At 37.0% G+C, this 24,904-nt stretch overlaps 3 protein-coding genes and 1 long non-coding RNA gene across 5 annotated transcripts; all 4 read left to right on the top strand.

Moving 5' to 3' along the window:
* Positions 1–4,298: 4,298 nt before the first annotated feature.
* LOC145695237 (uncharacterized) lies at positions 4,299–4,856 on the top strand. The gene is made up of 3 exons (XR_014133670.1): positions 4,299–4,503; positions 4,560–4,645; positions 4,686–4,856. It is a non-coding gene; the product is annotated as an uncharacterized LOC145695237 (long non-coding RNA).
* Positions 4,857–4,907: 51 nt separating this feature from the next.
* On the top strand, positions 4,908–5,661 carry LOC145711413 (uncharacterized). The gene is made up of 3 exons (XM_081789113.1): positions 4,908–5,232; positions 5,275–5,425; positions 5,473–5,661. The coding sequence occupies exons 1-3, from the start codon at positions 5,114–5,116 to the stop codon at positions 5,659–5,661; spliced, it is 459 nt and encodes a 152-aa protein (XP_081645239.1). The 5' UTR covers positions 4,908–5,113.
* A 757-nt stretch (positions 5,662–6,418) lies between these two features.
* LOC145709412 (uncharacterized) lies at positions 6,419–14,255 on the top strand. 2 transcript variants are annotated; one of them, XR_014134886.1, is made up of 4 exons: positions 6,419–6,550; positions 8,080–8,332; positions 8,373–9,798; positions 14,076–14,255. XR_014134886.1 is itself a non-coding variant. In XM_081787101.1 (3 exons), the coding sequence occupies exons 1-3, from the start codon at positions 6,491–6,493 to the stop codon at positions 9,299–9,301; spliced, it is 1,242 nt and encodes a 413-aa protein (XP_081643227.1). In that variant the 5' UTR covers positions 6,419–6,490; the 3' UTR covers positions 9,302–9,931. The 2 variants fall into 2 exon arrangements, 1 of the variants encoding a protein (XP_081643227.1); XM_081787101.1 differs by lacking the exon at positions 14,076–14,255 and having other exon boundaries at positions 8,373–9,931.
* Positions 14,256–16,276: 2,021 nt separating this feature from the next.
* LOC145700859 (uncharacterized) lies at positions 16,277–18,881 on the top strand. Its single transcript, XM_081778173.1, has 6 exons — positions 16,277–16,345; positions 17,071–17,173; positions 17,564–17,798; positions 17,835–17,976; positions 18,216–18,315; positions 18,764–18,881. Exons 1-6 carry the CDS (start codon positions 16,277–16,279, stop codon positions 18,865–18,867), a joined length of 753 nt encoding a protein of 250 aa, XP_081634299.1. The 3' UTR covers positions 18,868–18,881.
* Positions 18,882–24,904: the final 6,023 nt, after the last annotated feature.

Consider the following 24,904-nt stretch of genomic DNA (forward strand, 5'->3'; position numbering starts at 1 on the left):
GACCGCAGTTCATATTTCATTCGACTCGAAATTTCATATGAAGTCGATTGATACCCATATTAGGGGTATTCTAGGGTCATAAGGGGCTAAACCGCGATTTTAACCGCCCGGTTCAGTGCGGTTGACCGCGGTTCATATTTCATTCGACTCGTTATTTCATAGGAAGTCGATTGATACCCATATTAGGGGTATTTCAGGGTCTAAAGGGGCTGAACCGCGATTTACCGCGAGTTTAACCGACCGGTTCAAAAAATTCGACCGGTGGAAAATTTTCTTTTTAGCCAAGGATCATCCTCCAGTTTAAATTTTGAAGATACCTCAAGCCAAAAAAAAGTTATAAAAATGCTGACCTAAAAAAAAGCTGGTCTATGTTTCGCGACTTTGATCCAGTGCACGTGATTCCTCTGGAATGGATTCAAAAGATATTTTGTACTTGCCCTTTCTGCTTTTTCTGTGAATCCTAAAAGATCGACCTTGGTCAGTTGATGCTCATTCTCGTCACTCGAAGCATTGCTCTCTCAAACACGCAATACTCACTTTTACTCGAAAAAGAGGGGAAATTCCTAACGCTCGGCAATGAATGGATAGGCTCCTTGGTCAAGTACGAGCGAGAATCGCGTTGTTTCTCTGGTTTGTACGCTCCGAAAGATTACGCTTATTCAAATGCTTTCGGAACCAACAACGACGAGTGTGAGTATTTCATCAATGGCTTCATAAACAACGATCGTATTTATCTCCAGAATATTGTTTTCGACACTTCTTTTGAAATTTATTTCGACTTCGGAGAGGATCTTCACTTTTGTTTAACTTGACTACATTTAAGTTGATCCTCCTAAAAGATCGCATCGAGCTCGATTTCCGACAACAAAGTGCTGAAAACAAAATGCTAGTGACAAGTAACCCGTATTTTGAATTCCACAAAGATGTCTTTCCGAGCTTCGCGAAAAACGCTGTCAAAAATCAAACCGCTTTTCCGCAATCAGGCGAGGCTCTTGAGCAAACGAGCATAATCTTTTAGTAGCAAGTCGTTACTAACAGCGCTAAACGGAGCCCAAAAAGCAAGCAGTTTGTCTACACCCTATCCACGGGCGATTCTTCCTGATTTCCCTTTTTCGTCTTTCAATGAGTCACTATTCCATATTTCTTCATTCGAGCTGGACTTTAACGAAACGCGTAAACTCACTTTAGACCTAAAGGAAAGAGTCTCAATTTTAATGCTAAATAATTTATAAACTAATAAACTAATCGAAAAATATTCTTGACTCTCAGAAGACCAAATCGTTTCTCACAAAAGCTGCGAAAATTCTGGAATTTCGATCTTATAATGAAAAATCTATCATCGCAATTAGAACTTACGAAAACAGCTCGATTGCGGTCTTATCAGACTTTTTCGAGGAATCGATCATTTTGGACGATCAGTTAAGCACGAATTGGACATCTCTTGAATTCGTTTTCAAAGTCGAAAACGACTCATTATATTCCCTTGTTGTGACTAAAAGGGGCGAGGAAATAGAAACAAGGCAAATGAACGAGTTTCAAACTTTAGGAGAAAAGAGAATCAGAGTTTTCAAATTCGACGACGAAACCGAAATCAAGAATGTTTTTTTCTATCAAAATCGACAGAGTCAGATTCTTGTTATCTTATCTGAACCAGCTGAATTACCACACCATTATGCTCTGTTTGGAGACGGCTTTAAAAACGAAAATACAAGCATGATTGTTCCTCAGATTCTTCAGAATAAAATCTTTGAATCTAAAGCTGCTCTTGTGAAAGGCCAGTTGCATTTTTTCGGCGGCCGTCAGAGAAAAAAACTAGTAGACTGCTCTTTGAAACTCCTTATTGACTATTTTTCAGATTATTATTCTTGTCGAATGCGAATTGAGGCTTCTCCCGATTCGGCTTCAGTATAGTTTTTATGGTGGAAGCAGGACGCTCACAATTTCAAACGGAACTGAAGGTTCGTCGCAAAAATAAATTATTATTTTTTACACTTTTCAGCTCTTATTTGTTTTGATGATCCGAACGACAAAAAGTGCGAGATTTTTAACGGCACCGCTGTTGAAGAACTTGCATTCGAACCAAGAGAAGGGCACTGGTCAGGTGGACTTGCTCATTTTAAAGGACGGCCAACAGCAGTCGGCGGTGAAAATTATCCAAAATCGAACAAAGGATACACGGAAACCCTGACTGAAAATGGCTGGGAAAAACTACCTCGTCATCCAATGTTATTTTATTTTGCAAATTTTTTATTCAGCATGATTTAAGAAAGATACGGAGTGTTACTGTTGCTCGATTGCCGTCGGGATCAATTGCTACGTTGGGAGGTTTGGATTTGGCGAATGGAAAAGTTCTCAAGGAGATATTCGTTTTGAATCAATTTAGATGGACAATAATGGGAAGTTTGCTTCAAGTAAGTTCATTTCGGGGTATTTTGAAAATTTGATAATATTAATTTTTATTATATAATATAATCTATATTTTTCAGCCTTCTTACTATGGATCAGCAATTCAAGTCGGCACCGCTTTATATTTATTCCCCGGAGGAAGCGACAAATCAACTCGAATGATCCAACGCGTGAATCTAGGAAAGGTTGACCAAGTTTTCGATAGTTTGAAACAAAAGTGATCAACTGATGTTAAAGACGGAGACAATATTGTTGCAGTCGAGTTTGTTGGAGAACATGATAAATATTATTACAACCCGATTCTGTTCATATCGCCGTTGAATTTCTGCACCGCCAAATATGATCAACGTCCTAGTCAATAAAATTTTGTACAAAATGATTTTTCGAACTGTTTCTTTAAAAAGAAATTTTCCAAAAAATCACTGATTAATATTAAATTTGTAAATAAAATCAACAAATCACTTGGTCAAAACTCAAAAACTACAAATTATTTTAAATGTTATTAATTAAAGAGTGTGAAAAATCTTTCACTTTACAGTTTTCCGCAGCTGAGCAAATAATCGTCGACTCTGGCTTTGAACCGACTCAGAAAAGACGAAGAACTAGAAAAAGTCCGGAAAAAGGAGCAGAACTCTGCGCAGAACCATCAATTATCGACTGCCCGATGAGCCGTCTCCTTTTACGGATTTTTTCATATGATTTAAGCTGACCATGAATTGCTATTGAAATTGCTATCTGTTAGTAGAGCCGAAACCGAATCGAAAATTTTTTCATTTTGCTTATAATTGTAGCAACAAAAAAATCAAAATGAACTTTTCTGAAACTTTGCGAAATCAGCAGCATTTTCAAAGAGGCAATAAATAAAGATGAAGTCAAAGTTAGCGCTTTTTGAATAAGTCAGCGACGAATCGCCGACGATCCTGCCTCTTTTCCATTATTTTCTGAGAACGGTAGGCAAGAGGTAAGGTTGCTTTCTAGGTCAGTTTATTGCGAGAACTTCCTAAAATTGAGCGGCGACAATAAGCCGGAAAAAGCGGTTATTTCGTTCAACCACGATTTCAGCTAACTCAATTCGCAGCTAATCGGCCCGCAAAGAAAATAAAGTAGATTCTACTTGTACTACACGAGCATCCTCAAACAACTGAAAAAGACTCTGGCTCCATTTGTAATGGCGCTTTTGCCGATACAAGTTGGGCTCTCTTCCGTCGTTTTCCTTATTTTCCGCTACTCGTCGTTCATTTTCCGGTCTTTGTGGAAAACCTTCTTTGTCATCATTTGACAGGGCTATCTCAAGCCTTCAGGTAACTCTTTTTTTCGACAACAAACATAATTTTTGAAGATATGTGAGCTGAAGTGGACGAACTTCCCGATCCGAACTTTGCTTTGAATCTTTCGATGATGTACTTGACAATGAATGTAATTGTGGCGATTATTTGCGACACGAATCAAAGCGTGAAAGAAGACGAGCTAGAGTTGGACTGGCTCAGTCTTGTTACCGAAAAAATCAAGAAGTTACGACGAAAAGCTGCGTCCAAGAAGATAAACAATCAGAAATCGATTGATCGGAGAGAAACGTATAAAGTGCCTCACTAGTTTTGCAAATATAACAACCAAAAAATATCGAGTTTTAAAGCGGTTAATAAAGCGTTTATTGTTGGCCCTTTGCTTTTCTAATGATTACGATGATGTTTGAGATGAACGATCTTTGAAACCTGTAATAAACGCTTTCTTTATCGCTATAAAATTCGAGCTTTTCGGTCGTTTTCTGGCAGGATTAATTGGTTTACGCGAATTTAAATATCAGACCGGTTTGCAGTTCAATAAAATTGGCAAAAGCTAAAGCTCTATTTTTTCGCCGTTCAATGTATATCTCGAGTATGAGATTTCTAAGAATTCTGCTTTTTTTCGAAGGAGTTTCCCTGGTCAAGTGTAGTGTGAAAAATCGGAAGGGAGAGATTACTGAAATCAAGGAAGAAAACTGCCCGGATTCTGAGTTGCAGGAAGAATGCGATTCCATCTGCAGAGTGGAATACAACCAGTGCCGGTTACTCTGTGAAACGGAGCTGTGCCAATCTCTATGTTCAGAGGAATATCAAGGTCAGTTTTCCGTGAAAAGCCTTATTTTCAAAATTGATGAATTCTTCTTCTTTAAGGCTGCCGTGACGATTGCCCATGTGGAGCGAACTGCGCGCAGGGTTGTGTAAATTGCAATAATCCGATTTGCCCAGTTAATGATAAAGTAAGTCATTCTTTTTTCCTCTCAATTAACTTTGACACAGCATATTCTGGTGATTGGGAAGAGAGTAAGCGACGCTTTCATAGTTTCTTTCGACGGATCAGCTCTAAAACCAGCAAACATTTCAGCGCCTTCAAATTATTACACAAACTCGGCTCCTCACGCACTTTTGAAGAATGAGCTCTTCATTTTCGGCGGAACGCGAGATAGACGCAAGGTTTTCGAGTCAACTTAAAAGTAATACTGATGATTCTTTAGATTGCCAAGCTCGTGGGCTGCGAGTGGAGAGAAGAGCCCTTACGACTGATCAACCCTTACGATTCCTGGTCCGCCGCGCTTTCGATCGAGCACGAAAGCAAGGCATTAATTTGCTTTCCAGCCGATGAAGAAACCAAAAAATGCGAAGTTTTCGACCCTGCTACATCTACTAGTAGCTCGACTCATTCATCGATCTTTCCTCATTACGGTGGCATGCTCGGTCTCTATCAAGGGCAAGCAACAACAGTCGGAAACGACGGATTCGAAGATGATACTAACAAGGTAGAAACTATGAGCTCTTCTGGCTGGTCTTCTCTTCCTGACTTTCCTACGTATGTAATCAATCTGAAAAGGGAGCCTTTACTAGAATTTAGTCCGAAAGCGTATCATGTCCTGATGGGTCTACCAAGTGGAAGTCTCTTGCTCGCGGGAGGTCGAATTTATGACGGTACCGCTTTAATACCGCAAACAAAAATTTGGCTCCTTCAAAACGACATCTGGAAAATCATCGGAGATCTTCAAAATGTAGGGTTCAATTTTCATTTTTCGAAATAAAAAATCGATTTATAAAGGCCGATTGGTGGGGATCGGGAATAATGATCAACAATTCCATTTTCGTTGTCTCCGGTTTGAGTTGGCCACACGCTATAGAACGGCTTGATCTGCAAGGAGATGAATTGATTAACCAAGAAGTCATCGAATACGCTGAGCAAGGTTACAGACCTGTTCTTTACGAAGTTGATGCTGCTTTTTGCGTCTGATAAAACAGTGAAAGATTTGTCTAAACCATCTTTAGTGGTTTCTTTAGCTGGTTGATTCAAAAAATAAACTGTGATTTTGCTTAAGGATCGGTATACAAATCCTTGGCCTTTTCAAATTTAAGAAGAAAAAAGTATACTCATCGATAATTTCGCATATTTTCATAAAAGATTGACCCTGGAAAAATTCGCAAAATTTTCAATTCTCTAAGTCAAAAATCAGATAAATAATGGTTCTTAGCAGACTTGAGAAGAATCTGATACAGCAAAAAGTAGTTCTGATCAAATTTTTAAATTAGTTATTCTTTCCTCAATTTTAGAAACTGTTCCCAAGAAAATATCGAACACCATCCTTCGTTGAGGTCTCTTCGTTTGCCGAGTCACTTTTCATAGCCCTCGCTAAAATACGAACTCAGAGAAAAGTATTCTCTTAATAGGATGCTAGACTTCTATTAATACGAAATTGATAATATTGATTGTTGGTTTATTTGTAAGAGCTTTCGGCTTTTGCCATCGTCAGTAACTAGTCAAGTTTAAATACAGTTTGATCTTAAAATAGGATCTTAAAACGATTTCAACTTCTTTCAATTAATAATATTACTATGAACGTTGCTCGAAGCCGGTTCATGATTCGCAGAAAGGAATTCTTACTATCGTATATATAGTTATCAGCATTTTTAAAGGTGGAACAGCGATGCTGACCTTAAAAAGGAACTTGAGCGGCGGCAAAACTGTCGAAGTGTCAGACGAAGAGTCGTAACACCGACTCTCATAATTGAGTTTCTTACCATTTTTCCTCATAGAAGATTTTCTCTCCTGAAAATCGATCGCCATGATAATCGAGGATGAGAACGAGATAGTGAAGAATCCCCTATACCAAGCAAGAATCCGGGTAAGAAAAAAATTCATTTACAGCGAGAGCTCAATAAGGACTAAAGTATCTCATAATAATAACTTGCTTACATAGGGGCAAAGTTCCATCCTAGATTTACATTTTGTCAAAAGGAAATCTGGATTTGAAAAGGTTTCTTGTATAATAACTTGGCTCGAAGTTTTGATCTTGACCTAAAATGGTCAAAATGGGCCTTAACCCTAGCCGGCCAAAAATGATTTTCTTCGGGTACCGGTCAAGAGGCGCCAAATATGGCGCCGCATCGTTTTTTAATAGGAAAAATCAATATTTTTTCTTCCAAACATTAAATTAATATATTAAAAATCATTTTTATCAATATAAGCATGGATTAATTGTATAAATTCTAAGAAAATAATGAATCCGAAAAAAAAATTCTCGCTAATGATCATTGACGAGAAAAAAGTCAAAAATTGATTTCGGATGAAATTCGCTAAATAATGTTTTTATCTGCTTGTTTTCCAGACGACGATCTTATTTGGGCATAAGAATGGAAAAATACTAGTTTTATAATATTTGTTTCGAGAAAAACTAATCGGCCCGCTGCCGGGAAAAAGCTCGGGTACCAGTCAAAGGACGCCATATATGGAGTACTTCCTGTTATTACCCGGCGCCATATATGGCGCCTTGAGTTTTCGAGAGAAAATGGCTTTGCCAACATTTTGGTCAATCTGAAATGGGTTTAAACCCCTACCATTCGAAAGGCGATCGTAAAAAGGTCCTCAAAGTTGATTAAAAAAAATTTTTTTTCTTCAACTTTTGGAGTTAAATGCGATTGAATGACCCTAAGGGTTGATCCAGAATTGGAGTACCTTGACCGGCTAAAGTTAAAGAGGCTGCAATTCCGAAGAAATGAGCCTGTAAACGTACCTTTTTTATTTTTTTTTATACAAATTCAGACTCTTATCTTAATTTTGTCAAAAGATTTTTGAAATTGAAAAACAATAAGTATGAAATTTTATTTTTTGAAAAAAACTATCTTTGGCATTTTACCCAAAATTGGCATTTTTTTTAAACCGAGCGACACATTTTCGCTTCTAGTAATGCTTAGAGACTGATTCAAGGAAAACCGAGGCTATCATGATGGTCCTCATCGTCTAAGCTTTCTAAAAAGCCCCAGATGGAAAAAATCTGAGCCAAAAATTTTTTCCGGCAATTTTTCACGTGACAATATCTCGTAAAAAAATAGTGATAGCAGGTGACAATTAATTATAACTTGAGCTAAAATTTTGTGAAGAATTCGATTAATTACTCTGTTTTTAGCCGACACCCGTACCCTTAACATCGAAGCTTAATACTTCGTTTATATTTAAATTATGTTAATAGGTTTACCTTTCATTTGATTTTATGACTATATAAATAAGTCAGAATAAATAAGTTGACATGAAAACTTAAAAATCCGCTTTTGAAAGGCAAAATATTCGGATCCGGCGAGAACCGGCGACACTAGGCGGCGCAGGGCGGCGGAGGGTGGCACAACTCAGCATTTTCGTCATAAAAGTTATTTTCAGTGTCTCGACTGTGATTGTATTGGGGTTCTGAGAAAAAAGGGAAGGGAAGTATTGTTGTTGCCTCAAGAGGTTTTGTCAACTCGAAGCATCCACACCCAAGAGCATGATATCAGAAAATCTGAAGAAAAAAAAACATGGAAGAAAAAAATGACGGCGAAAATGAGTTTGGCAAAGCATGGAAGCGCAACGGATCCCCAGCAATACACATATCTTTTTCTTGGCTCTCTGTTTTGGATCACTGTCATGCTAATAGGTATTTTTGTTGCTTTGTTATCAAAAAATTAGAAATCTAGCGAATATACATTCTTTGGAAAGATCCCGGGGCGTGAAGACTTTTTTGACTTCTACCTGCCATCGAAATTACAAAAAGTGTGTTCAAATAGCAGAAATGGATTACTGTGGGCATTTGATGAAGCAATGTTACGAAACAAAAAAGTTCATCCTTCCTGAACCAGTTTTGAAAATCGAACATATTAAAACTGACACTTATATTTTTTCCGAAGAAGAAAACGAGATTAATCTCAAACGCTGCCAGAAGAGACAGTTCTACGATCAAAAAATCTGTCAGTATTTCTGCTCAAACACGTTGGTTTTGGAATCAAATCCTTATCGTTCTACCACCACTTCTCCTTGCCTTTCTATCTGTTTTGAACTAACGAGGGTTTCTGAATTTGCAGGAGACGTTTGTCCAACTCAGAAATATTGTAAAAATGGATGCCCTTGCCCTTTTTATAAGTGCGAAAAAACGGAGTCACGCAAGAAATTGACTCCTGTTTTTGACCTTTTAGAAATAGAACTCACAGAAGATTCAATGAAGGCAACCACAACAGAACGTCCAACAACATCTCAGTCTACAACAACTTCTCAGTCCACAACAACTACATATTGGGTTGATAATATCTGGTGGAAACATCGCATGCCAAAAACTAAAGAAAGCTTGGATGAAATAAATAATTTTACCCCTACATCACAGGAATTAACGTCAACTTCACAAACGGTTCTTTATGAAGAAACCATTAAATGGGAATATAATGGAGATGTTAGAGAATTGACAGATGACCGTGAGAATGATCAGAAATTTCCAATTGTTTTGTCGGACTTTAGTGGCAAGACTACAAATTTTAAGATAAAACCTTCGTTCTCTTATGAAAGTTTTTACAATTATTTTTTTAGCTTATGTTTTTATTTTTTTTATGACGCCGCCATTTTTGTCTATATTTAATATATATTTCAAATAATATTTATTTTTTCGCTTAAAAGAGACCTATTTTTGGGTCTGTTTTTCGCAAAATAGAACAAAACGCAATCTTTTTACTTCGCCGTTTATGAAATTATGTAACTCATCATTCAAATAAATGAATATTTTTACTTTACAGGTTAACCGCGTACTTCGGTTTTATGATCATGACAATACAATAAAAAGCAACGAAAGATAAAGATGGCTAAATATGAAAAGAAGACCTGTCAATTGATTGTTTTGTGGCGAATTTACTGAATCGTGCGCTTCAAAGTTTTGGTAATTCTTAAAATTCCCCAGGTTGCGCGTGTTATTTTAAAAAAATTTCGGTTACTTAATCATAAATGAAAAAAAACACAAAAGTCCATTGGTGCTACTTATCTCAACGGAGAACATTATTTGGTCGATGCAGTTGGGAACTTGATGAAATTAAACTACAATGGTCGTTCTCATAGATTTATTGCTAACAGACGTAAAGAATTGTAAGGTGTCATCATAAAGGACTTAAAGTAGGGCTGGTTAATTTGGGCCCGATTGTCTGTCAAAGAAAAATAATTCGGGCTCGAGTGATTTTTTGGTTACGTTCAAGTAGATCAACCTGGCTGCAGTAAGGAACTTGACTACTGTAAGGGTGAAACTGATCGCAAAATCTATTGTCACTTAAACAATATTGAAGAAATAGAGGGTGCGCGTCAGTTAAGGCGTTTTTGCCATTTGCGTTCTTTAAGGCATTGCGTCAGTTAAGGCACTTGCGTCAGTTAAGGCGCTGAAATATGACTAGCGGAATTCTGATATCAACTAGGGTCTGCTAAATTACCTCGATTGTAACTTTCCTTGAAATTCTTCTCATTTCAATCTGAAATTTAACAGCGTATGATTTAAATTTCAGATAATTTCAATTACATTGAAAACGATCTGAGAAAATTAACTAAATTTTAGTGTCGAACCTTTATTTTTACAAATAATAAATTATTTCTATCATGAAAAACTTCAAATTCAATAATAAACCAGCGGTTCAGCTTATATTGAATATAAAAGATTTTCTCGAGAAAATATTAACTCTGGCACTTACCCTAGGAATTGGTAAAGTAATATTTTATCAAGAAATCTAGCAGACCCTACTTCGAATCAGAATTCCACTAGTCATTTTTCAGCGCCTTAACTGACGCAAGCGCCTTAACTGACGCAATGCCTTAAGGAGGTGTGGGGCGACTTGGCGAAAATTCGAATTTTAAAATTTTCTTTCCATTTTTAGAAAGCCCACATCAAGAGCATCAAAAAATGTCTTTAGCTTTTTTTCTCAATGTCAACAAAAGTTTGTGAAAAACGGGATTTAAAATTGGCATTTCTATGAAAATTCGTGAATTTAGATTTATTAAAGTCTTTTAAGTGTAATTATTTTAGTATTTTTAGAAAGCTTACGACTCGCTGAGTATTTTAATTCATTACAGTGACTCACTTATCTAACTGTATTACGAGTTAGTGCAATTTTAGATTTCATTTTTTTGACCATTTGAAACCCGATTTTCGATTGAAGTTTTAAAATAAGCAATTTTTGCGAAAAATTAAATTCCTTCAATTCAACCCTAGAACAGCGTTTAAACTTCCTTTTCAGCGTCTAAGTTTTAAAAAATTAAAATATTTTCATTAAAAAAATCGCGTTCGAAAATGACGCAAAATGACGATTTTCACGGACATGACATGGAGTCGAGGTCATTATGGCCAGAATCCCTTAATCATTTTTTCTGAAAAAAATTTCAACTCTAGTTTAGGGTCCAATCTATAAATAGAAGAAGAGTTTTTAAAAATTTTATTACCCATCTGAGCTTGAGGGCTGTTTGAAAATGGTCAATTTGCCGAAATTTGCCCCACACATCCTTAAAGAACGCAAATGGCAAAAACGCCTTAACTGACGCGCACCCAGAAATAGAATGTCAAAAAATGGCTGTGCAGTTAAATATGAAGAATCAAGATTCTTGTGACTCAATGAATGCAATTTAACCTTACGACGATAAACGAAAATTTCCCGCACCGACGACAATGTGTCGTATATGATACATCGCCTTTACTATTTTCTAGAGGCGATTATAATGGCCAAACCCGAGGTTATGCCACACCCGAACAAAAATTAGATTCTGGAACAAAATTCAAGCCTCAATTCTAACCAGAACTCAAACCAAAATCCCCAAAAAATGTAAAATTTTCCCGGCGGAAGATATCTTACCGACGACAATGTGTCGTATATGACACATCGCCTTTACCGCCTTCTAGAGGTCGTTTTATAGGCCAAACTCCAGTCTAAATACAAGCTCGAGCCCAAATTAGAATCTAGGACGGAATTTAGACCCAGACAGATACCCAAACCCGATCCACAACCCAAAAATTAAACTGGTTCTTCGGTGGAAAAAAGTCCTCTCTTGTTATTTTTCGGAAATACTTCAAAGTGGAGCAAAACTTTGAAGCCGATTTTAAGGGTAGGATCCCCGTACAGGCCCAAAGCAGAGAGACTCTCCTCCGAACCCAACAATGCTGGTTAGGCGTGTAATGGCTTAAAATAAAGTTCGATCCAAGATCTTCTGATTGATACGAGATTTTTACAAAATTCTTAGAAAAATGTCACGAGCTAGTCGCTCAAAGTTGTCGTCTCAGCGAAAAATCGCAAAATAAGCCTATATTCAAGGCGACTCACCTCAAAAAATTGTAAAGAAAACCGATCGAATATTTTTTGAGAGTAAAGCTTAGAACATTATCTTAGAACTGAAACGAGCATTTTCCAAATGGTCAAAATTTTCAATGTAAAAATTTTTAGAGTATGAAGGTATCTGGTTTTTGTCCCTTTGGCCCCCTAAATTGCCTTGCGGGCATAGTCCAAAAGGCACTGTCTTCATTCCAAATTAATCTCTTGAACATGAGCTTACAAAAAAGGTATCATATGACAACCTAGCAAAACGACCGAAAAAGATGAAAATTTAAGAATTTCCGCCTTCTAGCCAAAATACACTAATTTCGCCATTTTCAATTGCAATTTGCGGGAAAACGGATTGAGACAGAGTAAATGCTTATCTGAAGTTTTATGGTCAGAATTTCATGAGAATTTTGAAAAGAGATTTTAAAATAGACTCTGAGACTTGATGCTGTACGGAGATCCTACCTTAATTCAGATTTTCGCATAAAATCACTAATTTCGGTTTACTTGCACAATTTGGACCTTTTTTGTTTAGCAGATTTCTCGAAAAAGGGCCGAATTGTGCGGGTCCGAAATTCGAATTAATTTGCTGTTACTTTAAAAAAGATCAATTTTGGAGCCCTAAAATGTTGAAATATCACTTTTTTCGTCAATTTTCCCCGTAAATTCTACGTGTTTACCAGAAGAAAGATTAAGAAATAGCATTTATCTCGTAAATACATCTTACAAAATACGTTTGAGCAAGCAAATTCGACAGAAATTCACAAAGATGGCTTATTGAGCGAATTTCATTAATTTTTGCAAAATTCGGAAAAAGGGCCGAATTGTGCGGGTCCAAATTGTGCGAGTCAACTGTAATTAAGGATATAAGCTATGAATTTGAACTTTTGTAGCGCCTAAATGGGAAGTAGGATCATTTTCATTTCAAAAGCAATCCTACCTAAAAATGCACGCAAAACTCAAATCTGGTATTTTAAAAAAAATTTTATAGAAAATTCTCCTTTTAGAGCGTTTTCAAATCTTACGATCTCGATTTCTCGAAATTTTTTCATTGAATCGCTAAAACTAAACCGTGCCAATTATTTCGATGATGTTAAGCTAAAAAATTGACGGGCTTTTTTTCCAAAACTCCCTCGAATTTTCATTCTAGCGTTTTCCTCTTTCTTGCTCGTGTTTTTCTTCTTTTTGTGCTTTTTCGCGTGCAACCAATCAAAGCGCTCCGCTCAACCGCGCCAATCTCACGGAAAAGAGGAGTCGAGAGAGCGAGCGCCCAGCGCGCCGCTTTTTACACTATTCACGCGCTGGGTAAGCCTCATGGAAATGGCTCTAAAATCGGTTTTGGTCGGAATTAGGGAAAACTGAACCGTCAATTTTGTAGATAAGGGTTAAGAGAAGTTATTTATCGAAAAAACTCAACCATTTTATGGAACCATTTAGTGGAAAAATTTCGAGGAATCGCGATCGTAAGATTTGAAAACGCTCTAAAATGAAAATTTTCTATAAAATTTTTTTTTAAAGTACCAGATTTGAGTTTTACGTGCATTTTTAAGTAGGATTACTCTTGAAGTGAAAATGATCCTACTTCGCATTTAGGCGCTACGAAAGTTCAAATTCATAGCTTATATCCTTAAGCGCGTGGCGGGCCAGAGGCCCTTACGCGCGCATTTTCTGGTAGAAAACTCATTAAATTGGCGGGGCCCAACTCTCGCTCTTGTTCAGAATTGTTTCTTAGGTTATTGTTGGGTCGGATGAGTGCCGGATGATTTCGGACCGGGCGACGCTGGGCGGCGCAGGGCGGCACAATTCAATACCCCCCATTTTGAGGCTTCATTTTTGGGAGTCTTCTTCTTCATCCCAAAAATTGCATTTGAAAATTGGACTTTTCGCCGAAAATTGACGAGAATGACCTTATTTTTGCGAAAATTCTAATTTTCTTAGTTAAAAATTTTTCTTGTCAAGTTTATGAAAGAAATGCTGATATTTCAGTTATTCGGAGGTAAATCGGGTCAAATTTTTCGATTTATTAAATTGCTCATATTTGCCAGCCCTTACATTAACTATATCTTTGTTTAGAGGATTTTTTGTATTTCACTTTGGTTCTGCGATAGGAACCCATCGAATTGAGATTCGTCGAAAAGAAAATGATAGATTTATTTTTCCAGTTGTTGTCATCTGAAAAAGGTCGAAAAATGATTACGAATCAAATCTGACAGAAATAGGCTTTGATTATTTTTGAGCTTTTCTAGCTCTCCGAATAGAAGATCGGATAAATGCTATTATTACGCTCCTGATTACAATCTTGATCGTTTCGAAGAAGCACAAGGATTCATTGCAAGCAATCATTTCAATGCAAAAGTTTCCGCAATTAGTTTCAATGATTTTTTTCATCTTATGAGTGTCAGGCTTGGCGAACATTTCATCAAACTCTCCAAAACTAAGGCATTAAACCGAATAAGGCAAAGTGAGGAATTGGAAAGAGGGTGGAAAAAGGACGAAATCAAATTGCCCACGGAGTTTAAAAGCCTGGATCCCGTCCACGTCGTCCCTTTGAAACGAGTTAAAAACAATTTATTATTCTTATTTGGAAGAGGCTTATCAATTATAGCTCAAAAAAGATAGATTCCGGAAAACTGATTCTTATTATGGTAGCAAGAAGTATTTCCCTCTCTAACACACTATATTCGGTCTTATTGGATGCAGATGGAAAATTTTTCTCAATTGGTAGAGAGTGGATTGGCTCTTTAATTAAATATCAAAAAAAATCAATCTGCGATTCGAAATTATTTGCCCCAGATGATTTGTATTACACAAATCTAGGAGGAATCATAAATGATGAATGCGAGTACTTTGCGAATGGCATCATCAACGACGAAAAAATTTATATTGAAAACTATATTTTTGATGCAAGATTTGAGGTTGTATTTAATTTAGGAAATGGTTGATAACTCTTGTTCAAAAACATAGACAAGTCCACATTTTAACCAATAAACAAGACGAAATCGAAATCGAGTTTGTGCAGCAAAAAGCAGTAATGGAAATGCATGTGACCAGTAATCCTTATTTTGCATTCCACAAAGATGTCTTTCCGGCTTTTTCAAAAAATAGCGTCAAGCCCCAGCGACGATTTCCTATCCCAAGCCCGACCTTTACAACAATCATACCTAATAATATTTGGGATGAACCTTTTTCGTTGCTTGAAGGATTTAAACATATTTCGACTGTCGAGATGAAACTGAATGGACAAGAAAGTTTCGACCTGAGCATTGATTTTCAGGGGAGTCTTCGCGCTCATAGAGAAAGTAAAATCCTTGAATGCAAATTCTTTGATGGAACGACCCTTTTCAGCTTCGGAATATCATCAGATAGCTCTCTTTGGATTTTTTCTGATTTTTTTAATGAACGGTTTATTTTGAAATCAAACTCTTCAGAATTGGTTGAATTGGGAATTTCATTTATTCTTGATCACTCTTCAAAATTATACTTTATTGAGTTTCTTGAGGAAGGGTTGTAACAGATAATTATATTTTTAAATTTCACCAATATTTATTTAAAAGATAAAAAAAAGCGGTGGCGGCCGGCTTTGTTCGTGAATTACAAAAGTCATTCGAAAAATAAAAAAATTTATGGCCGATAATTGCTCATAATTTTTTCAAAATGTGTTTAAACTTGAGAAAAATAAGCTTCTGCCAAGCTTATCAGTTCTCTACCAGTAAATGCGCAAAGCGCACACTCATGGCAAATTTGTAGTTCGTTGCGAACTGCCTAGGAAGATTACCAACGGCCTTCGCAAGATAATGATGAGCGTTCGCAAACAAGGCCGCCATACACAAAAATAATTCAAAGTCACTGATAAGTTAAAAAGTGATATGAGGAATTTCCGCACCTCAAGCCCGCACTTTTTCTACTCTTCTCTCGTTCTTTAGGAAGCATAAACTTGTCACACAATTGAATTTATTTATTTTTATATATTAAAAATTATTCAACTCCAAAAGGATTATACAAAAATGTGGGGACACAAATCAAAAATTGAAATCAAAGGACTGGAGAATATTCTCAACAAAAAAATCAGGATTTATAAGTGTGACAATAGCACTAAAATCAAAAAACTCATTCACTCGAAGCCGAGGCAGATCAACGTTATTCCTTCTCGTAACTCTTATGATTTTTACGAACCTTATTCATTGCTAATAGATGAGTACATTAAAAAACCGGGATATTTTTATTCCCCGTCGGAAACGAGATTTGTTAAAAGCCAGACCATTTCGAATTACATAATGAACTCGAGACATGCGCTTGTTAACGATTATGTGCATATATTTGGAGGCTTTTATAATCCTTTAGGGGTAAGCATTTGTTTCAAGCATAAAGCTTTGAATATTTTATTGTCGTAGCGCCGAATCCCTGTTACGAATTTTTTTCAGAAACTGTACTTAAAATCAATTTTTCAACCAGCCTTTTTTTTAGGTATTTTCTAGAGTGTTTGTATCTAATAATCTAATTGGCATTTTTGATTTCTTTTCTCAAAAAAGGGCAATCTCTCGCAAAAAAATAGTAATATTTTTTATACCGTGATTTTATTATGACATTTGACAAGCGATTTAAGGGCGCTTGAGCCAAGGCCAAGATAAAATCTCGTTTTTGTCTTAAAATAATTCGTCCGTGTCTGTGTTCTCCGTTAAAATCTAAAGTCTAGTCAGTCCGTGTTCGGATATAAAAACGGATTTTCGTCCGGTGTTTTTCGAACAAGTCCGTTTTAGTCCTTTTTTCCCCTTGAAATCCGGACATATTTTTTGGTATCATTTTAAAGCAGCTTTTCCACTGAAAACGGATATGATATCTCCATTACGTGAAAATAGACTTCTAAAATTATAATTTTTCAGTATACTTTATTGAATTTTATTGAATTTATATTAATTCTTTAAGGAAGATTCTTAAATTGCATTCTGAAGTGGGTTTTTCGTATTATTATTTTTCAAAATATGTCCAAAGAAGAAACTTATATATCAATTTATAAAAAATCAAATATGCAACGGGTTTATCGATATATAAACCTTAGATTTCTCTTTAGATATCTCGATTAGATGGCTGTCAATTTACAAAACTATCAATTGAACTTATTTTTTCATACTCATCTGATCATGCAGCTTTAACAGTTGACGAAGGTAGCAAAGGTTAGAATATTAACGTTTATATAAGAAAGGTTATTGTGAGTGCGAAATATATAAATGATATACAATAACTTGAAGGAGAGGCGTCGAGATATTTTTCGTCATTTTGTAAAGGCTGTTACTAGTTATTACTTTTAATGCCAAATAATGAGCATAAACATCGTAAAAATTCTTTCCTAAAAACGCTTCTATATTTCTTCAACCCTTTTTCATATACCTGAGTATTCAAAATTGACCTGCTTAATCAGAAATTTCTACATTTTTTGCCACGGGATACTCGATATCCCGATACTTCGTACCCATAGTCAGTGGGCAATAGTCTGTTTGCCATAGAAAACACATTGACATGACCTTTTAACTAGCGAAAAATCGACAATGATTCTTTTTTTTAAGCACTCATTTGTTTCGGTAATTGGTATTCAAAAACATGCGAGTTGTTTGATGGACTTAATTCAACGAGAACATTTTCGGCAAAACACGATCACGACGAAGGTGAATTGGGTTTATATAATGGTAATCCGACAGCAATCGGAGGAGATAGATATGCAAGTTTATTTTGGGATGATACTGAAGCACATGTTGAAACGTTGACAGAAGATGGCTGGATTTCACTGCAGAAACATCCACGGTAGTTTTGAAGTAAAAAAATCATACTATTATTTAGGACATTACAAAAATTTTCTGCAGTTGGGCTACCTTCAGGAAGTCTTCTTACCATCGGAGGCCACGAGAGTTGGTATAGCCCATTGGATGAAGTTTGGCGACTTATGAAGAACGAGTGGTCAATTGCCGGCGTTCTTTCCGAAGTAATTAAGCAGGGTTTTTCTGACCACAAGAATATATTAAATAGCATAACATTAACCCGTTAGTCAAACCATATTATTTGTTTGAGTGTTGTAAAAATTGTATAAATATTATTCTTAGACACTTTTTTGTGAAGGCTGATAAAGGATATCGTATGTTATTTGTGAGATTATAAACAAAATGTTCTTTACTCAAATAATATGATATAAATTGCCAAAAATTAAAAAAATCATATTTTTAGGCTATGCATCATACATCCGCATTACTTTTGGACCGGTCTATCATTATTTTCCCCGGCGAAGCTTATGGATATGAATTTCCGATTCAAAATATGACATTAGGTGAAGGTTACAGAATTTGATATAACGACACTGTTTTTTCCTCTTTTGTGGACCCCAATTTCGTGGTCATTTCTTCATTTTAAGGGGTTTTCGAGGGACTCTTATGCAAGGATGATGCTTCATTTTTTGGCCCTTCGTCAAGCCGAAAAAATTTAAAAGGAAGAAACAGATTGTTTTTTCAAAAATAAGGATGTTCTTTATAAAATAAATGGCTTTTACCGTATAAGTAATAAAGCTTCATTAACCCAAAATGGTAAAACAGGTAGAAAAAGCGTTTCAATGATTAAATTCGCCATTTTTCGAAGAAAAATAAATGTAAGAAAAAATTTTTAGGCCTTACGGCGGGATATTTTTTATGAAAATTATGCGCCAAAAGTGGCCACAAAAGAGGAAAATAACTGTATAAGGGAACTCATCTAATAATATTGTTTTTGGAACTTTCAAAAAGATTCGAATGATACTGTCATTTCGACAGATATTATTTCTAAGCATGGACAGGCATCTGATCATCCGATTATATTTCTATCATCTATTGATTACTGTAGTTTATAAAAATACTAACTTATAATCATGCGATTTCTTTTCTCTTCTGTGGACTCTCTTTTTGTGGGTACTTTATTCATTATGAAGGATCTATGTCACATAAATTATGATTAAAAAATGTTAACAAAATAGAAAATTACTACATTTAACATCCTAAATTTGGTTCATATTTTTTGAACCCGAAGTTTTCAAAAATGTACCGAATTTCGGTTTTTCCGCTATTTTTGCGGATTTGTCAACATAAAAGGAAATTTTCTCTGTTCTTCTGTCTTTCACCCTGTCTATGGACTGTTTATAGATCTTATAGCAAGGCAAAATGGATAAACAAAAAAGCTCTCACATAAAAACAAATTACCATTTATTTACCATATATTTACAGGTCTGTATTAATGAAACAGATCAATTTTAGTTTGAGCAAGAAATTGCCCTTGTTTACAGTGTTCGACAGAGACAGATCAGCGAAACAAATACTGATCTGGAGAGAAAACCGGTTGAACAGGGAGCAAATCTGTATTTATCTATGGATCTTTGATGTTTAACAGCCCTGAATCTTTTATTATTTCGGGGAGTAATTTTCGTCAGACCTGTCTCTGTTTACTCTGTAAACTTTTTAGTATGGACCAGCGAAAATTTTGGGCATGTCTGTTGTACAAAAAGTTCTATAGTGTGTCAGAAACAGGGTGTCAAATCGCGGGGGAGCGAGAAGGGATCGCGACAAAAAAGCAAGCCAAAGACCTTTGGCTAGCGCCAGAGCTGATGCGCGAGATTTGCCTTGCCCCTCTCGCGTTTCCTATAAAAATTTTCGCCCAGGTTTGGTCTTGAGTGTTTTTGCAATATCAATCTTACTGATTAAATTTGTCAATTATGTATTCCGAGCAACAGAGAATCTGGTTATGTTTTTTTATTTGCAGAATTAGGGAGGCACTCTATATCATATAGACTATATGTAGGGGGTGCACAGTGGGAAAATCGAATTTTTAATCATCCTCTTATAGGGATGAATAATATATCGATGAAAAGCCCATGATCCACTGATCATTTGAACATGTGACTTGGGGTCATAAAAGGTAACGTGAGGTCACATGAGGTCAAAATCTGATTTTTCTCAAAATCGACGTAACTAGGGTTTCTTTGCATGATTTTGATCGCTGATGATCACTGATCATATGAATTATCATATAACACTCATCCAGACCCATCCTGAGCCATCAGAGAAAAATATGAAAAAATGAGAAAAATTAAATTTCACTGTAAAAGGGACGGGGCTGAGACGGCCCGAAGGGCCGTCAAGCCCATTTAAAATTAAAAGCCAGGGACGGGGCTAAGACGGCCCGAAGGGCCGTCAAGCCCATTTAAAATTAAAAGCCAGGGACGGGGCTGAGACGGCCCGAAGGGCCGTCAAGCCCATTTAAAATTAAAAGTCAGGGACGGGGCTGAGACGGCCCGAAGGGCGGTCAAGCCCATTTAAAATTAAAAGCCAGGGACGGGGCTGAGATTATAATTATAATAAATTTTTTGAAATTATAATAATTTTTTCCCTCTTTCAGAAGCATTCTTCTACCAGCGAATTCCTCCGGAGGACAATTTATGACTCAAGCCAGATCACATGATCAGTTTCAGTCATCTAGACTGGAAAACAGTCATGAAAAAAAAATGTCATCGTCGGGATTCGAACACCCCACTTGGCCGAAAAATGAAGGGTTTTGACAGAAAATCGGCTCTAGAATTTTTTGCTCACGAGTGCACAAAATCATATGACTATCATTTGAAAGCGCATAATCTGCTTTCTCTAATACTAGAAAATTACGAGGTAACCTTTTGGCACTTTTTTTCTACAGGCAAAAGTATGTTTAGTCTACCCTTCTCACGTGATTTGAGGGGTGAAAATGTGTTTTTTGAGTTTTCTTGTAATGAAATAAAATGATCCTTAGATGAAAACGGATCTTTTTGAAAGGTCATATTATCGATACATGTACTTTTAAATTTTCCGATTTTCCCACTGTGCACCCCCTAACTATATGTCTCTCTCCGATTGATTGACTTCATATTATTCATCTTCTTCGGCGCAGCTTTTCTTCGTAACTTCTTGATCTTTTCCGAGACAAGACTGAGCCAGTCTAATTCGAGCTCGTCTTCTTTCACGCTTTGATTCGTGTCGCAAATAATCGCCACAATTACATTCATCGTCAAGTACATCATCGAAAGATTCAAAGCAAAGTAGATGAACTTCGCCAGTAAGCGCCAGTTCGGATCGGGAAGTTCGTCTACTTCAACTCGCATATCTTCAAAAATTATGTTTGTTGTCGAAAAAAGGAGTGTACCTGAAGGCTTGAGATAGCCCTGCCAAATGATGACAAAGAAGGTTTTCCACAAAGAGCGGAAAATGAAGGATGAGTAGCGGAAGATCAGGAAGACGACAGAGGAGAGTCCGAATTGAATCGGCAAAAGCGCCAACACAAATGGAGCCAGGGTCCTTTTCAGTTGTTTGAGGATGCTCTTGTACTCTGAAAAATAATTGAGAAGGAATAGGCTCTAGTACTTTACGTCTGACGGCGTTGAGAGTTGAGAGAATGTGGATGAGCAGAAAGCTGTGTAGAAAAAGAGACATCGCGACGAGCGAAATGAAATGATGCTGAATCAAAAACACTTTTGAAAATGTCGGAGCCCCTTTTGGATCCAGGTTGAAGTTGTCGATTGCTTCGGAGAGATAATTTGATCGGAGAATGATGAAGGCCAAAATCACGACGTCGATCATCGTCAGCATTATTTTATATAATGAAAGAAAGCTTACTTCCCGCTTTCTCAAAATACTGAAGATCTCGATTGTTTCATAAAGAAGCAGGGCAATAAAAACAATGAGGTTGAATGAGAAAGTGTAGTCCGTCAGTTCCACATTCTTGAGCTGCTGGATCGTCAGAGAAGGAATGATGGCACCTCCTTCCGCGAATTCGAAGACCACTCGAAATTGAGCAAAAGCGTTGATGTTCATGTTCAAAAAGCTCTGTTCAAAGATGAGCAGTTTTGTGTTTTGGTCGAACCAGGCGTTTTTGCGGAGATAATTCGTCATGTAATCAGCACTTTCTTTTGAGGTCCCGAGAATAGAGGTGAATGCGCAAGTCGAACGGGAAAGTCGTGAAGGAGTTTGGAGAAAGATGTCTGAAGAAAGAAACGATTTTGTTTTTGAAAAATAAGACGAGAGAAGTGGCGACTTCTTGACCTTTTCGATGACTCTTTCTGTTACATTCAGCTGGGGATTCCAATAAGTAGTGAAAAAGCCGCACTGATCACGATGCTGAATCAAAGAAGCAGGGCCAAGGCGGAAGTTGACACTGTCTCTTGCGTAGGCTTTGTCTTTCACGCTTGCCTTTTCGCCGTTACTGAGATTGCCGGAGTGGATGAGCGGAACGATTTCGTCTTGAATTAAATCCCAAGTTGAACTGACATTGAGTTGGGTCTGACTCGGAACGATGGAGATTTTGTCGCGGAAGTTTTTGTCGAGGTAGTACTTCTCAGTCGGTAAAATGACTGTTGAGAGACCATACAAGCTCAATGTCAAGAATAAATAAGAAATAAATCGACGCAAAGTGATGTAAAAGTCAGTCTTGTGTTTTGATCTGTAGACCAGATTTGTGATTGCTTTTCTATCCAAAACTGATTTCGTGAGCTTTTGGTACAGTCCGTTTTCATATGACTCCGACTTTTCCAAAAACGTGTATTCGAGCTCACCCTGGTTGGCTGTTTTTCTTAAACAGACGATGAGAGGTATCAGAAAGAGCTCAAGAACAACGATAAAATAATTTCCTGTCATCCATAAGTCGAAGTATATTTCACTGCTTTTAGGTCAAGATGAGTATTTTCTGTGAAAACAGTTCACATAGCTTGACCAATCCTAAGAGCTGATGTTTGAAGCAGCATAAATTCGCCAAAAAATAATATTAAAACCCCGGCGAAAGTATGACTAACGAAGCGTTGTATAAAACGCATTCTAGCAATCTTCAGTAAAAGAGTGCGACTGTACATCTGCATCGGAAACATCAGCAAAACGATTGCTAACAGCGGTACTTGAAGAGTAGAGAGAGTAAGAGGTCCAAAGAGCAGAAACTTCACAGGAATAAACTTAGAAATTGAATTAGCCAGGTAAAAGGAATATAGAAAGGAGAGAAATGTTGATAGCAAGAAGGAGAATCCAGCGAAAACAAGTCGCGATGACCCCGGAATTTCACTTTGTCTTCTCGATATTGCAGGGCCCAGCCAGTGGTTATTTTCGATAAGCTTTTCAAGGAAATTGCTTTCTTCGATACATTTATCAGAAATAATTTTTGATGAGGAAACTTCTTCGGTCCCCAAAACAGATATCTCGTCGTTCTCCTCATACATAACTGTACATTCGTGCCAAGAAATGCAATTAATAAATCCCTTCGAATTCGATAGAGGAAATTGGTGAACCTTGAAGAAAGATATTTTCTTTGGCAGGAATGATGCTTCGAGCTCTTTATGAAAATTTGTCGACAATTTCAGGCTCTTGATTTTCATAATCGGAAGCTGTATCAGAAAATTCGTAATTTTTCCGTTTTCGAATATTCGGCTAGTTTCGGAGCCAAGATAAAACTCGAGAATTTGGTGTCTGTTGAGAAAGTCGAGATAATAAACTTCCAGCTTGAGCATTTTGGGCGCCTTATTGAAGGAAAATCGCGAATTGATGGAAATAATGTAAAAACCGGCGACCGTTTGGAAGCTTTTTCGTATAAGAAGCGCAGGAGGGTGAAGAAAATTGCTCTTGCTATTTTGACGGTCCAAAAAGTGACTGCGAATAAGAATACCCATCCAAAGAAAACCCAGGAGGACTGGGAACAGTTTCATGCTAACTGTAATGATCTTGTTGACGAAGACTGTGTAATAGTCCGCGACAGTAGTGAAGCCTCCAGCTCGGGACGTGATTTTGTCGCCAGAAGAGATCTCGCATGAGCACTTGATATTTTCAGCGGTTGAATCGCTCATAACTGCGCAGAAGTCTCGATTCCATTTTTGTGATTTTTCTGTGACGCAGGACGCAGAAACGGAGGTTATTTTGATCTTTGTTTCTTCCTTTTTTTCATCGTCTTTTTGAAGAGGATTCGACTTGATGAGGATGAAAATTGAGCATTTTTGTCGAGAAAAGCAGAGCTCGACCTCTTTCTTCTCAAAATGTATTCCATACGGATCACCTGAGCAGACGTTCACGGTGCATTTTGTTGCAGACAATTCGGAAGCATTTTTAAACGAGGGAAGAGTCACGTGATGCCGATAAGAGAGCAGCTTTGGGTCGGGCTTGTACCAGAAGTCGACAAAAACATCAACATAAATACTCTCATCGAAATCGAAAAATACGAAAAAATCCTCGTTGTTTTCAAGGTCGAATCTCACTACCTCTCCTTGACCTGGTAGCAAGCTCTTTTCAATCGTTTTAGGTTCTTGTTTGAATCTCATCTGAGCGTAGCCCTCGAAATTGGAAGAATACAAAACTTGATTGGCAAGTCTCAAATCGTCGTCAGAGTAGATAAAGGGATTGAATTTTATCTCAGCTAGCAATCCATTCTTTCTTGATCTTGATTCGCCGTATAAAATCGGAATTGAAATATTTTCTCCGAAGACGATAAATTCAGTCGAGGGAGAGTCATCAGAAATCGCCTCAAGAAGCGAATTCAAACCAGTTCTTATAGAAACTATGCTCTCGCTTTTTTCCAGCAGCAAATCAACACTCGACGATCCGATTTCCTTCAAAAAAGAATCATCTCCTGTTTTCGGAGCGAGAAGATTTGACAGAAGATTTCCAGTTCTCGCTGAAGCTTCGCCGATTGCTTCTGAAACAAGTTTCGAGTCATTAGTGAATTTCAACGCAAGTTGCATTTTTTCGTGTATACTTCCAAGCTCGTTTTCCATCATTTTTTGAAGCTCTTCATCCTCCATTTCAGTCATTTTATTCCCGTCAAAGCTGACATCTTCGCATTTAAACAAGTCGACTTGTCGCATAGGAACGGGACACGAGCAAGTGAAGCTTCCAATAGTA

This window comes from Oikopleura dioica, chromosome 1, assembly GCF_907165135.1.
Source record: "Oikopleura dioica chromosome 1, OKI2018_I68_1.0, whole genome shotgun sequence".
Classification (NCBI taxonomy): domain Eukaryota; kingdom Metazoa; phylum Chordata; class Appendicularia; order Copelata; family Oikopleuridae; genus Oikopleura; species Oikopleura dioica.